This window comes from Capsicum annuum, chromosome 6 (genome assembly GCF_002878395.1).
Source record: "Capsicum annuum cultivar UCD-10X-F1 chromosome 6, UCD10Xv1.1, whole genome shotgun sequence".
NCBI lineage: Eukaryota > Viridiplantae > Streptophyta > Magnoliopsida > Solanales > Solanaceae > Capsicum > Capsicum annuum.
Window position 1 is genome coordinate 219595683 of NC_061116.1, and position 14838 is coordinate 219610520.

General features: G+C 28.4%; 1 protein-coding gene and 1 pseudogene across 1 annotated transcript; one reads left to right on the forward strand and one right to left on the reverse strand.

Annotated features, from left to right (window-relative positions):
* The first annotated feature begins 552 nt into the window (after positions 1-552).
* Positions 553-695, forward strand: LOC124899941 (annotated as a pseudogene).
* Positions 696-3443: 2748 nt separating this feature from the next.
* LOC107873849 lies at positions 3444-4355 on the reverse strand. Its single transcript, XM_016720784.2, has one exon. The coding sequence runs from the start codon at positions 4353-4355 to the stop codon at positions 3444-3446; it is 912 nt and encodes a 303-aa protein (XP_016576270.2).
* Between the last annotated feature and the right edge of the window lie 10483 nt (positions 4356-14838).

The following is a 14838-nucleotide window of genomic DNA, read 5'->3' on the forward strand; positions in this document are numbered from 1 at the left end:
CTAACCCTAAATATTCATTTCAACACTGTTTGTTGACTTGTTTCAGGCTTTCAGCGGCGCCTCAAGGAGATGAGATAACGAGAGTCGAGTTTCTGGCCGCAGTTATATATTATTTTAAACTTATGGTTATTTTATTTCATTTCATGGGTGTTGAGTTATTTATATTTGGAAATGAAAAATAGATTTGAAAAAATTCATTTTTATAGAAAAATCATCAATTTTAAATGCCCAGTCATGACGAAGAAAGGCTCACTACTTAAATCCTCAAAATCAAAATCAAAATCAAAATTCAAAATAACCGAACCAAATTTATAGAAATCGAACCAAACCGTCGGTTGTCATTTTCGTCAATTGAAAAATCAAAAAATTTAATCGATATTAAACAACCAAACCGAACGAACCAAATGTCCACCCTATCCAAAACAAGTTTCCCATCCACAATTCAGTGTCTTTGGTGATTCATTAGGACTTAGTGAATAATTTGTCTTAAAGTTATGACACACCATTTTAATTTAAATTTCCAACAATATATCCAGACGTGTTCATGCAAACATACTTACATGGGTGGATCAATTGGTGATAAGAAGATCCATGGCCTAGGTAAGTGACCTCCATTGTTCTTTAGAGGGGTGCTTGCCTAAGCTCGGTTTAAGTGGTCAAGTCTACATCGTAATATGTGGTGGAGGGGGCCCCCGCCAAATCTTAAACAAGATTTCTCTTTTGTCTTTGTTCTTCAGGTTAAAGAAAAGTGAAATAATTCTTAATTTGCTTAGACCAGTACTTGCATTAACATAGTCCAACTTTTAAGAAAGTGACATAATCCTTAATTTACCACTCCTATGTTAATCTTAAAAAATCTCGATCCATATGGTATAATCAAAGACAACTGGTACTATGTTGAGTTATGAACAGCTGAATGAAAAGTACTACACAAACAAACCGATCGATCTATTTACAAACTATAACATATGTGGAAGGTACTCGTTATTCAGTGATTTTAATTCCCATATATGGAATTTTAAGAATTAAAATCAAGTCACATTTAAGACAATGCATATTTATTTTCTCCTTCTCCTTTGTCATTATCCCATAGGCTTATTATTAATAAAATATCTCCCATGTCTTATCCAAATGCTGATGTATGGCACAACCCAAAGCAAACGAACGACTACATTAACTGAAATCTTAGGACCATCATTCTAGAAAACAAATCCCACTGCCAAAAAAAATAAAATAAAACTCGAGCCGAGGCTGATCATTCGAAAATAACCTCTCTATCGCTAACAGGTCGGAGTAAAATCTGCATTCACTCTACTTTTTTTAGACTCCATTTATGGAGCTCACTGGTATGTTGTCGAAAAGAAAATAGGACAATAATATTTAATTACGTCATTGAGGGGTTTAAAAGTGCACACACAAACTACTCAAAGGGAGTTCAAAAGTGTACACATGAACTGTCCGAAGGAGGTTCAACATCTTTTATATATACATAAAAATAATTTCAACTATGTATAAATAGTGTAAATTTTCGCCGAACACTGTATGCTAGCTCTACCCCAGTTTACGAGGCATGAGTAAGGTTTGTGTTCACTCTACTCTCTTCAAACCTCGTTTATGGAGTTACACTGATACGTTATTGAAAGAATAGAACGCAAATGGGACAACAATATTAATTTTCACAACTGAAGAAATGAAACTGTGAAATTATTAATACCTAAAACAGTTAAGCAACTCTCACCCGCCTTATATTTATTTCTTTTTAGGAGTACTAATTTTGAAAATTAAATGTCTTTTTTATTCATTTAATAGGGTCAAATTTGATAGGTGTAAGATTTTTTGTACAATTTGAAGGTGGGTTCATGATGAATAGAGTGTTTTAGTGTTGTACCTTTCTTATTACTATCAAGAAAAGATTGATGTATATTCACAAGTTGTGATTTAACTATAGCTGTCCTATTTTGGATCTGGACATGATCTGGTCCACTTTACTTTCCTGGTCCCTTGACTTAGCTTGAAGTTGTGTACTAATTCTCCATTGGACTACTTGTTCATTCTTTTAATAACGGCGGTGATGTTCAGATCAATTGAGTGTATCTTGATTATTTCTTTAGACTCGTGTTATCTCTCGACAATATGGATATCAAGTAACTTTGTCAACCAAAACTTGAACAGATGGTCGAAGAAATCATCATTTTTTATCTCTATTTGAATAGCAGCCCTATATTGACCGTCATCCATTATTTATTGATCACTAGACTAAGCTGTTGAGTGTTGAATCATTTTTCATCTTTCATGGTTTAGTTGCCTTGACTACTAGTAGCCTTTTTCAGTTAGGTGAGTGCCTTAGATTCACCCATCCTCCTCTCCATGCCTTTCGTCGAGGATGGAGAGTAGAGATGCAATCCAAAATTTGAACTTAAATAAGTTTTCATATATTTAATGATGCTCAACATCAATTATTTCATATGAACTTGTTATCGAAGAACTCGATCCACCACCGAGAGAGAGAGACAAAAGACCTAACTAGTACTTAGGTAAACCAATAGACCCTAGGATTTAGTTGGAACAATATTGTTATAGTTAAGACTATGGTTACATATGCCATGTTTCTTGCTGCCTTTCTTGGGCAATATCATGCCATAATTCTTAGCAGTAGACTAAAGTAAAAGTACAACAATGACTAATGAGAGGTTCAATTAAAAGGAAAAAGGGAAAGAGGTAAAAGGGCCTACATGAATGTGGTTATCATTAAAGATCCAAAAAAAAGATGACATGAAAACATCCAATCTGTTTGAACATACCTGGCAATCTCACTTTGATTACCTACTGGCAAGGGAAGAAGCTCACCTAACTCCAACATGTGTGTTGATATATCTTATCATCTTTTTGATTCCCTAACATGGCTCTCAAAAATTGCACCTTTTTTCTCATTGGAAAATCTTTGTAGGCTAATTGGATGGAAAATAATTGAAATTAAATGAACATGATACTCTTATTGTCTACCTAAAGACGATAATATTGCTCTAGATACGAATTCAGATTAGTTCGACAAGTAAATTAGAAAGCACAAAGTACAATCTTCCAAATCTACAAGCACAATAAGATTTAGACATTTTGTCTCTCTTTTACTACTCTATATTCTGCAATTCCACTTGGATAAGCTCAAGAAAATAAAGGTTAAATCACTCAAGAGTAAAAGAAACAATCTGTTTATATTACTATATAACTCAAAGAGCCACAAAAGTACAATATACAAAGTCAAATCTGAAAGAAGTCAAAAATTCTTCAAGTTATTTCCATTCTATCTTTCAGTTCCCTTTTTCCTCTACTTCCTTTCATGAGGGATGAAATATTAAACATCAAAAAATGGGATTCCAGTAAAGAAAACAAAGAAAAAATTGAAACTAAAAAATAAAAAAAATAAAAAAAACAGAACCTTTCACTTATGTGCTCTTAGAGGCATAGATCAACAATGAGAATTCAACTTTTTCTTGATCTTTCAGCAGCAATTTGTCTTTATCATCTAGCCACAATCTACTATCCATTCCACTTCTTGTCCTAAACATGAATAGTGCAATACCAGAAGCTGGATTAAAGAACCAATCATGAACATCCCACATTAGATCAACAAGCAATCCATCAACAAAAATACTCTGATTTCCCCTAAAGTTCCATTGCAACCTTTTAACTCTAGTAACCATCTTCTTATCAATATAAACTGACATAACAGGATGCTTTAGACCTTCACTTTCGCCGCTACAACGGATTAAAACATCGTGAATATTGCCACTGTCACAAAATTGAGCCTTAGTTGAATAAAGGGTGTTGCCTGAAAAATGTTCTTGTCTTGAAACCAATGAGAACTTAGCCATTGGAGTTCCATTTTTCAACTTTCTTAATGATGCTTCTTCAGCCATGTCACCAAGTACTAGTCCAAGTTGTGAATCAATTGTGACTAGTACATAGTATCCATCAATTGGCTCAGGGCCTGTTAAGTACCTAGCTGCACACAAATCCCAAAAAATTTCAACCTTAAAATGACCCAAATCCATTGATTTGCTTCCCTTTTTCTTCCTAAAAAGACGTGAATGTGTATTGAGCTTGAAGACATTTGAAGGATCATCACCAAAGTGCACAGTTAGGCCTTGTGTTACATTTGTTTTGGACCATGAAATTGTGATCATCAACACTTGTTTTTTATTATTGGACAAATTGACTTTGTACACACAATTGACAGTGTTCAGTACTGAAGGAATCAAAGAAGGAGGGATACAAGCAGAATTTGAGTAACTAGAACAAGAAGTATCAGAAACTTGTAGAGCATATTCATTGAAACAAGAAGCAAAGTCTCTCATTTTCTTGAAAACAATAAAAATAATAATAATGAGAAGGGATCTAAGGGAAAATGGGGAGTTATGGGTTTTTATTAGTAGAAAGAAATAAAAGAGAGATTTGGAAGGACTTGTTTTTGGAATTATTATTCTAATTGGGAAATTTAAAAGGAAGAAGGAACTATAAATCCTCTTTACTGACAACCCATCCAAGGTAGGAATATTAAATATGATTCTCTGTTTCTCTCTCACCTTAAAATTTGCAACTTTAAGTAATCCCTCGGTTCACATTTACTTTCAGCATTTACGGAATATAATTTAAAGAATAAGTAATTATTGTTAAGTATAAAATATAAAAAAAAATAATTAATTTATTTTCTTTATTTGATTTGTTAAAAATGTGAATGACAAGTAAAGTGAATGCTATTTTTAGAATAGTAGACAAGTTAAAAAATGAGCGGAAGGAGTAAAGTAAAGGGAGAAAAGAAAATAAAAACTTCAAAAGTAATTAATTAAACGACCATAATTATTTATTCTCTTTTGCCAGTTCATCTGAGATACTAATAAGAAAATAACGTAAAAATTAATTAATTTAAGGACCGTAGATTATAATAGTAGTGGAGTAATGAAGATGGATGAAAGTGGAAACGTGGTAGAACTTCCATATTAGTGGTCAACTGAACTTCTTTTTTCTTCTTTCTTTTTTTTATTTAGCTACTTGTAATTTTATTTTAGGATTAATGATTGACTAATATATACCGTGGCCACATAGTGAAAGTATTCAGTTGAAATACATTTTCCACCAGAAAATTATACTGAATATTATTAGAGTTTGCCGTAATTTTTTTATCATGTTTAAATTTTATTGTTTCTTGAAGAAAAATCAAAAAATTTATCATGTTGATTTTTTACATGCACTAAAGAGGAATATAAATTTTTCATTTTGGGTAATCCCTTTATTCGAGGAAAAGTTTCAAACTTCTATAATATAAACATTAAAAGAATAGTATATATAGAAAGATTTTTCTCTGAATATTTTTTATATTAATTTTCTTTGGACAAATTATATTATATTTTTCTCTATCATCTGATTTATCAATGTTCAATATTTGCAATTGTTAGCTTCTGCTATTGTTCATCCTAACAAATATATTAAACTTTTTAGTGTATATAGGTCAAAAGTTTCCTTTTTTACATGTATATTAAAACTTAATTTTACCCTTAAAAACTTAGACACGCCTACAATTTATACCAAACTACTACTAATTAATAAACACAGACAAGAATTGATTCAAAAGCAATAAATTGTCACTTTCTTGAATATCAACTGTTTGCATACTAAGAATTTGGAGGATCATTGAATGATTCTTAGGGGTACTATAACAAGATGGTAGACATTCACCCTTTTTTTGAATTTTGACTTGTGGGTATATATGAAGAAAGTTTCATTTCAAAAGAAAAGACTAATTGTACAATTGGATATAGAATAAGTGTAAATTTCTTGTACACGGCAAAATCTCATGATTAGCTCTTGTGGAGAATTTTTTTTTGGTGAAAGTCAAGTAAACTGAAGAAATAGAATTCAAAGATCAAAAGATATATGAACGTCGTTTTCCACTAATGGTAGGATAACTTCAATTTTTTTTATTTTTTTTTTTATGATGAATGACTTGAGAGATCTTTATACTTATTTTGACTTATCATTCTGCTTTTTTATTTAATGAAATTTTATTGAGAGACCTTAATTCAATACGTATTTCCTCAATCGCGCTCGGGTGGACCAAATAATTTCATAGCCTTAATAATAAGAACATATTTATCTAAATTATAATGTTTCTCTTGAAAGGTCTCACTAATTAATGCATGCCCTACTTATTATTGGAGTAGCAAGAACGAATTTGAAAAAGGAAGTAATCAATCTTTCTTCTTTTGAAACGACTTTAATTTGCCAAAATAACTAAACATTAGGACATGACGGTGTGCAATATGTTTATTTAGAATTTTGTTAGTACTATCTTTTAGAGGGAAATGGGTGTGAATGGGTGGATGTGAGGGGATTATCTTTTGTTTTTCTTTGAGCATCTGATATTCGTATTAGAATCTCATTCATTCAAATTTATATCGTATAAAATTTAAAAAATAAATACTCTTTATTAAAGTTTTCTTTACAATTAGAATTTAAATTCAAAATATATAATTAATTATGAAGCGATTATATTAATTTTGCCGTAACGACACAGAGAGAGCTGGCCCTTAAATAATAGTCTCCTGACCCACCAACGTCAGACCTACTCCTAACTCCAAAATAGATACTACTACTACCTTAATTAGTTTCAACTTATTTGTTGTGTTTTTATAAAAATAGTTTTCTCAAATATTAGCTTAGAGGTTTAAGATGATTTTTTTTTTCGTTTTATCCTCTTAATCCTCTTTGATCTTTCTTTCCCCCTCATTTGCTCATGTAGTAACTGTTCTTTCATCTTTTTATGTTCATCTTTATTGTGATACTGATAAGTAATCGTTTTTACGTATAGGTATGCATAAATTTATAGTGCATGAAGTTGCAGGTGGGAGAAGGAACATTAAATTCATTTTTTGTAACCCCCATGAATCTATTTAATTTTTTAATCCACTGCTTTCACATCACTATCCAGTCAATTTATATATCAGAGAAAAAAAGGATAATAAATAAATTATCTAAAAGAGAGTGAACGGTTGGAAAAAGAAAAGAAATCATTCACCAAAATGAAAGCTACAACAAATCAATATGCTAAACGGAAACGGGCCAAATTATAGACCCCTTTTACATGTTTTCATCTGTTTGGTTCGAAATCGAGAGTGCGTCATGCGGAAGCTTAATGTTTACAAACTAATACGACGATAATTCAAATGACACAATATAAACTAAAAACATAATATTATTGATATAACTTAGCCAACTGACCTACACATGAAAATTAATATTAAATAAAATATATAACTATTGGGAGAAAATTTCTCAATAAACAAGACTCGTAAATAACTACATTGTGGATGCTACTGTGCTAAGATATGAGAAGAGGGGTTTTCTATTTATGAAGTCCCAAAACATTTTTTCCAAACAAAGAGGTTAGTCAAATATTAAAAAAAATTATATTTTCCTTTTAGGACAAGTAAAAGTAATTATGGTATTACTTTTATTTTCCTTCTAAAAAAAATAAAATTTAAATTTGGTAAGAAAATCAGGGCAAAAACTCTAACACCATGTGACCAGAAAGTCACAAATTCAAATCCCGAAAGTAGTCTCTGACAAAATTGCAAGGTAAGGTAGCGTACAATAGACCTTTGTGGTTGCGCCCTTAGCGCACCAGTTGCTCGTTTACATGGGTAGTGTATGAGTTAATATTAACATGAGCTGGTTTCTAATTGAGCGTGCAATTACTTGACAAGGGGAAGTTATTCGGATAGTAAACACTCGTCTCTAATCGGAAGGTTGTAAGGTTAAATTATACGCCTTTTAATTAAAACGTTCAGCTACTTTTTAAAAAAAAAAACTATAATCAAATTGCTTTCAAGAAAAACATTCATCCACCCTACTCGAAGGAATTATACAGATACTCAAAAGGGATATATTTAAACTGTTTTCTAGTTAGTTATAGCGGTATATTTGGCCCTTTTCCGTGTATTAAAAGGTCCACAACGTACAACATGGTTAGAAAAGAAGCTAAAATTGGAAAAGACAAAAGAAAAGAATATAACACTTTGATTCTAACATAACCCTAACTAGACAACCTCTACAAAGACCAGCTAGTTACACTAATGAGCAATCTAACCCCTCACCCCACCCCCCACCCCCACCTGCCCTACTTCCAACCCCCAAAAAAGGGAGGAGGAAAAAAGTGACAAAGAAAGACATCATAAAGTTTAGTCTAATTGAAAAGTGAAAAAAATGTGGAATCTATATGTACAAAATCATGTACAATTCAATAGGTGGGGGGCATCACTATGCTACCTCCAATGTTCATGTTATACATATAATTAGTATTTGTTATCGCGCAATGCGCGAAAAATATTAGAGAAAAATATTTTAAGTATTATTATCTTATTATTTTGACTCATTAAATTTTTCTTTTACTTTATTGGTTGTGAAAAAATTTAAACTATCTAATTTATGATCGTTTATTTATTATTTATAAATACAAAAATTTTAGACATATAAGCAATATGAATTATTTTTTTAATTAAGTTATTAAATAAAAATAACAGTAAAAAGTGTAAACTCTTGATAATTAGTAATGATTTAAATTTTTTTAAAGCTAAATCAATGAAAGAAGAAGTCATAATGTGAATTTCAAGTCACACCTTTTAAACATGCCAAACACTCTTTCATACGGCATAAATAAAGTTCTTTAAGGTTACAAAATTAAAAGAAATATAATATCATTCCATTTATGTGATAGAAATATAATATCAATTCAACTATTTATTTGAGCACATCTAATCATATTATATTTTATATTTCACTTGTAATTTTATTTCTCAATCTAATATGTCCAATAATAAAAATAACTATTAATTTAAGGGAAATTACTTATATATCATCAAATAGCTTTTTTGATTCTTATATTATTTTAATGTATTTAACTATTATTCAATTATTAGTATTTCACTTTCTAGGGTGATATTTTATTAGTTTATCACTTGATACAGTATCATTATATATTACTTCCTTTTTAATATAACTTAGACTTTTCTTCTAAAATATTTTTTGACTTTTTAAAAAATTTCTTACAATTCTTCAATTTTATTTATTTTGTGTCTTGCTTTTTGTCGATTAGCTAAAAGCTGATATATGAAATTCTCGAATCCAATAATTTTAAAGCAAATTCTATATTTGTATTAATTAATTTTCTAACTAGATACAAATATATAGGTTTAGAATAAAATATTATTTGATGGTATTGCTATCATAAAATTTAGAATTCATATATTTTAAATTCTCATACCATTACTCTTGTGAATTTTTATTAGCCTCACCCCGAAAATTAATAATCCTATTTATTATTTTTTTTTAATATCTGATAAGTATATAAATTATTCTTTTGAATAGACATTTAAAGCTAGTCTTACACTTTTATTCTATTTCTTAAATTCTTCCATTTTACTAAATTTGTTAACAATATTTTTTGCATTATTTAATCAAATCATAATACATCAGACAAACCCTATTATCATCTTGTAAACATTTTTTTTACTATAATAATTTAATATTTTATTTTATCTTTTTATTTAGTATTTTATCTAATATCCAAATAAATGATTTTAGACACTTATATTATATTATAATTTCAATTTAATTTGTTGATATTACTTACATGTCATAAATTGTATTTTTCATTTCATAACTATATTATGATTCGAATTAGGTGATCTTATCATAGAGTTCATCATAATTTAAAGATTTACTAACTGCAAACGAATAATCATGTAAACTTATCAAAAAATTTAGCATGTATACATGCTAATTATATTAGATAATTAAAAGTGATAGCATGTATATGTATACATGTTAAAAATGCATCATATAATCACAGATGAATCAAACAATTAATTACTTCAAATATTTTTGAAAAGATAAGCGTGCACGCTGTCGAAAAATCTAGAATTTGTTTTAATCACATCGAGAACTCTAATCAAAGGAAAACCTAGACCTTCAACTTGATTGTTTCAAACAAAATCTTTTTTCGAAAACTCTTAAATACTCCGTATCTTTGCCTCTATTTGCATTGTTCCTTCCTCTGTCCTCTTGAATATGTTTATGATTCTTTTTTAATGAAAAAATAATCAATATATTATGATGTATTTTGTGGTCTCAATTGTCCTATATAGCATGCTTATGATTCTTTTTTAATAAAAAAAAATAACCAATATATTATGATGTGTTTTGTGGTCTCAATTGTCCTATATAGCATGCATGTGTATGTGTGTGATTGTCGTAAGGAACATGGCTAGTTCATGAAGGGAGAAGGGAGTGAAAGACAATTTTTTTAAAATAAACTAAGAATAAGGAGCCAAAAATATAGGAGTAATTATAATCAACTTTGAATTTTAAAAATTCCGAAGAGAAATTATAAGCAACTTAAAATTGAAATATTCAATCCATTAAGATGTTGATTTGAATTAATTCTAATTTAAAAATAACGTTTTAAAGTCAAAGTAAGAAGGATGAATCCGAATTCCGTGTCTATATTAATTGATGTATTTAATTAGATATTTATTTTGTCCTAATTTTATTAAAAAAATGTGTTATTATTTAAATTGAAAAACCTATCGCGATAACGTCAAGTGCCTATCAATTCAATATAAAAAAATATGTTAGTATTTCATCAATGTAAATAACCTAAAATATATCAGACTACATAGTTAATGTTGGAGATAAGCACATAGATATCAGCATGCTTGGCATCCCATAAAAATTTTGATAAGCCACTTTTAAAATTCGATTTCAATTTTATTACTAAGTTTTGCTTATCAATGGTGATAATTATTTTTTCCCTAGTAACGACCATAAATATATTATCATAATCACCAAATAACAATATAAAACAAAGAACACATAATTTCGAAAATAGACTATAAGCCTCCAAAAAAAAATTAATTAATTACTTGTTCTCTCCAAATGTGATATCAAATTGCACCATATTGCTGAAAATATCTTTTTTTTAAGCTTTATTATCAGGGCTTTCTCTTGATACGGTGTAGTACCTGTTTGATGCTTCTAACTTGCATTGATATTCCAATTCATTGCTACACTCTTACACTTACATGTGATAAAACATTCTTGCACCTGAAATAAAAAGAAAATTAAAAAATAAACATTAGTTTTTTTAGAGGGAGAAAGAAGAATCTATAAAAGTTGTAGTGAATTTAGAGGAGATGTTAAATCAAAAAAATTCGGTAAACATAAAAATTTAACAATATCTCGTTACAGAAACAATCATATTATTTTTATAAACACAAAATAGACAAAATTTAAAAAATAAAGGAGATGAAGAAATGTTATTTGCAAAAAAGAAAGTTCCGTTAACTGAATCATTATGATTACTTTTGGTGTAGAAAAGAATTTTATGAGAACATTAATTGTTCGATGTTGCCAAAATGTTGTTGTATTTCTAAATATATCTGGGACTGGTAAAAGGTGATAAAAGAAACCTAAAAAATGTGAAAATCGTAATTGTTTTAAATTTAAAAGCCTAATATTTAAAATTAATATGGGAATTTTAAAATAATTAGAAAAATGCTGGCAGCTCCATCATGGATGTTTTGGAAACGTGGGTAGTTTCATTTTAAAAAAAAAAAAAAACTGGGTATTATCCATTGACAATTTTTATCTTTTACTCCGTACTTGTTTTTAGTTTTTATTTTCAAAAATAAAAACTTAAGAAATGTTAAAGTGGGAAACGTGCCAGGGAAATGGGGAAGGAAAGTGTGGACGTGCATTAGGAGGTTATACTAGGTTTTTCCTTTTTCTTTTTCCTTATTATTTTTTAAAAAAGTGTATTTGAATAATCCACATTTGAAATCAGTTATTTTTTAAAAATAAATTGTTTAGAATTTTTTGTTAAAGAATTTTTATTTATTTATCTATTTATCTACTTACATTTAAGCTTTTTTTATTTGTTTGAATTTAAATAACTTTGAATTTTTTGCTTTTGTTGTTTTCTGTTACTTTGTAGTGGTTTATAGAGTTCCTATTTTTTGATATTTTATTAATTATTCTGTATAACTTAACAACTAAAGCACTGAAAAATATTAAAGTAAGATATATAGAAGATATATTTCTTTGATAAATCCTAAAAAGCCAACATCATTTCTTATTTTATTACTTGTTTTAAATAATAATATATAGAAGATATAGATGTTAATTAATTGATACACATTCAATTTCAAATTTAATAGATTATAATTTTAAGAAAGTTCTGTAGCTAATTTTATTTTTGTGTGAGTAAAAAGTTTTCTTCCTTTCGAATTATTTTAAGAAAGTGGCGTATAGTAACACATTATTTTTCAGTTGTAGTAGATTTAAAATAAAATATTATATTAAAAAGTATAAGTATTTAATTAATTTTAATTTAAAAAAAATAATAACTACTAACTAATCATTACCTAATTTAACTAAGTTGTCCTAAAAAAATAACACATGACGTGATTATAGATTGCCACTTGGCAACATCTTAAGCAAGACTTTCTTGCTATTTAATATGTATAGATACCACCAGCACAACATTATATGAAGTGAAATCTTATAGTATGGTCCGGATTCAGAAGATAGCAGGTACATATATTTTATTTTTACCCCATAAAGATATAAAAAGATTATTTTCAATAGATTCTCGATCGACTTTCGATCATGTTATATGTCTTCTAGTTATAATTTTTTTGCAACCCACTTATATATATATATATATATATATATATATATATATATATATATATATATATATATAATAGTTTTAACTTTAAAATTTATTGCTAGTTTAGTTTGAAAATGGAACACTATAAAATCAATTGATGATCAAAAATCTAATTTAGTTATTGAATCACTTGTCATATGGTCCACAATATGAACCTCTCCATTGTATATAGTCTAATATTCCTTGGATCTTCCACTAACAGCAATTTTTTTTTGTTACATTTTGTTTCAAGAAGATAATTCTCCTAGATTTGGTAAGAAAGAAAAGGACTATACTATTACATTATTTAACTAATTTGTGCTTTTATTTTCAATTACATTCCCATTTTGTTAGGCAGCCAAACACTTTAAACATCTGTTACTATCAATAAACTCCATGCGTTAGAAAATTAAACTTTTGTTGAGTTGCACATGTATTACTTTTATGAAATCCCAACATAATTATTTAATTAATTATTAACTTCTTTTCATCGTGGTTAAACTGCATTATAGAGTTAATCTACCCATCTAGCTGCCACTTATGGACTTTTATCTTAGTGGAATGCTATCAATGATGATTCTGATTAGAGGGGACAAAATCGAAATTTAAATTTTATGAGTTTTAAATTTAAGAATAACATTATCACGTGTTAAATTGAGTTTTGAATTTTTAAACTTTGTACGTTGTAAGTGAATTTAATGTAAATATAAAATTTTAACTATAATTATATAGTATTAATTAGTTTCGGACAAATTCTTACATAACCTCCTAGCTACATTCTTGATTCTGACTTCCATAATACTTTATAAAAAACAATAATAAGAGAGGCAAAAAAGGTGATTGTTTTGTCCTACAAAAGCACTCCATTTGCAAGGCAGAAACTATTCTAGGACGTGGAGGCAACAATGGAGTAATTAATAAAATAATAATTAATTTAAATTAAATAACGGATCATACACTAAGAAATTTCTTCACTTTTAGCCTTAAAGCATATCGAGATATTCTCACAGACCCCAAGAAAAATAGCACACTAGAGTTATTCTAATTTAATTAATCAATTGGGTATTCATCGTTAAGTAATCCCTCCTTCCCAAATTTCCTAATTTGATTTCCCACTTTACTAGTCCTTTTTCATTAATCAAGAAGACACAATTTTCTTTTCATATTTTACCCTTTGCATTAATTACTTTTTCTTCAAATTAAAATATAAACATTATTTAATAGGGACATTATGATAAACTAATCATGTTATTAATTATTTTTCTTAATTAACGTGTCATCTAAATTTGGGACGAAGGGACAGTAAGTAGTCAAGTGGCATGCTTAAAATTTCATGCCATTCACGGTTTAATTTCTTACCTACAGAACAATGTAAAATTTGTTTTATAGTACTCAGGCTAATGTAAGCATAGGTATATGTATTATAGCAGGTTTATCTGCTGACTAATTTCACTTATTGTGAAAGTTTACACAAATACTTTTCAATTTTAGGCCAATATTTAGATTTCATTGGTATTTGGAAGTTGTGTAAATATAATTATTTAAAATTAACCTTGAGGATGACATTCAACTCGTGTCTCATATATTTGCTCATGTATCGTTCAACCTTATAAATAAAATATATTGTTGTCCAATGTTTGTTGTAACTTATAAGATTTTAAACAAAGTACGTGATTTAACATTTTCTTTAAAATTTTCTATTTGCTTAAAAAGAGATCTTTAGAGTGTGATCTAAAAGATTCATAAATATAACGTACTTGTATTTTTCAGAAATGTATAAAAGTAAAATTCCAACAATTTTATGGCAGGTGCAGAACCTAGTTGGGAGGACTTATGAATTAAAGAAGCCCGGTAAGAAAGCTCAAGGGTAACTATACTTGCAAAAACCAAACCGACCAATAAATTGAGTCGATAAAAATGTTATTGAGTTATTGTGTTAATAGTTTTTTAATGATTTTATAAAAAAAATTATTAGGTTATTGGTTTGGTTCGATTTTTTCTTATTGGGTTATTGGTGAAATCGACAACTCAATAAGAATATATATATATATATATATATATATATATATATATAT

Coding starts and splice junctions, on each gene's coding strand:
- LOC107873849 (XM_016720784.2), bottom strand. CDS start 4,355: ATGAGAGACTTTGCTTCTTGTTTCAATGAATATGCTCTACAAGTTTCT.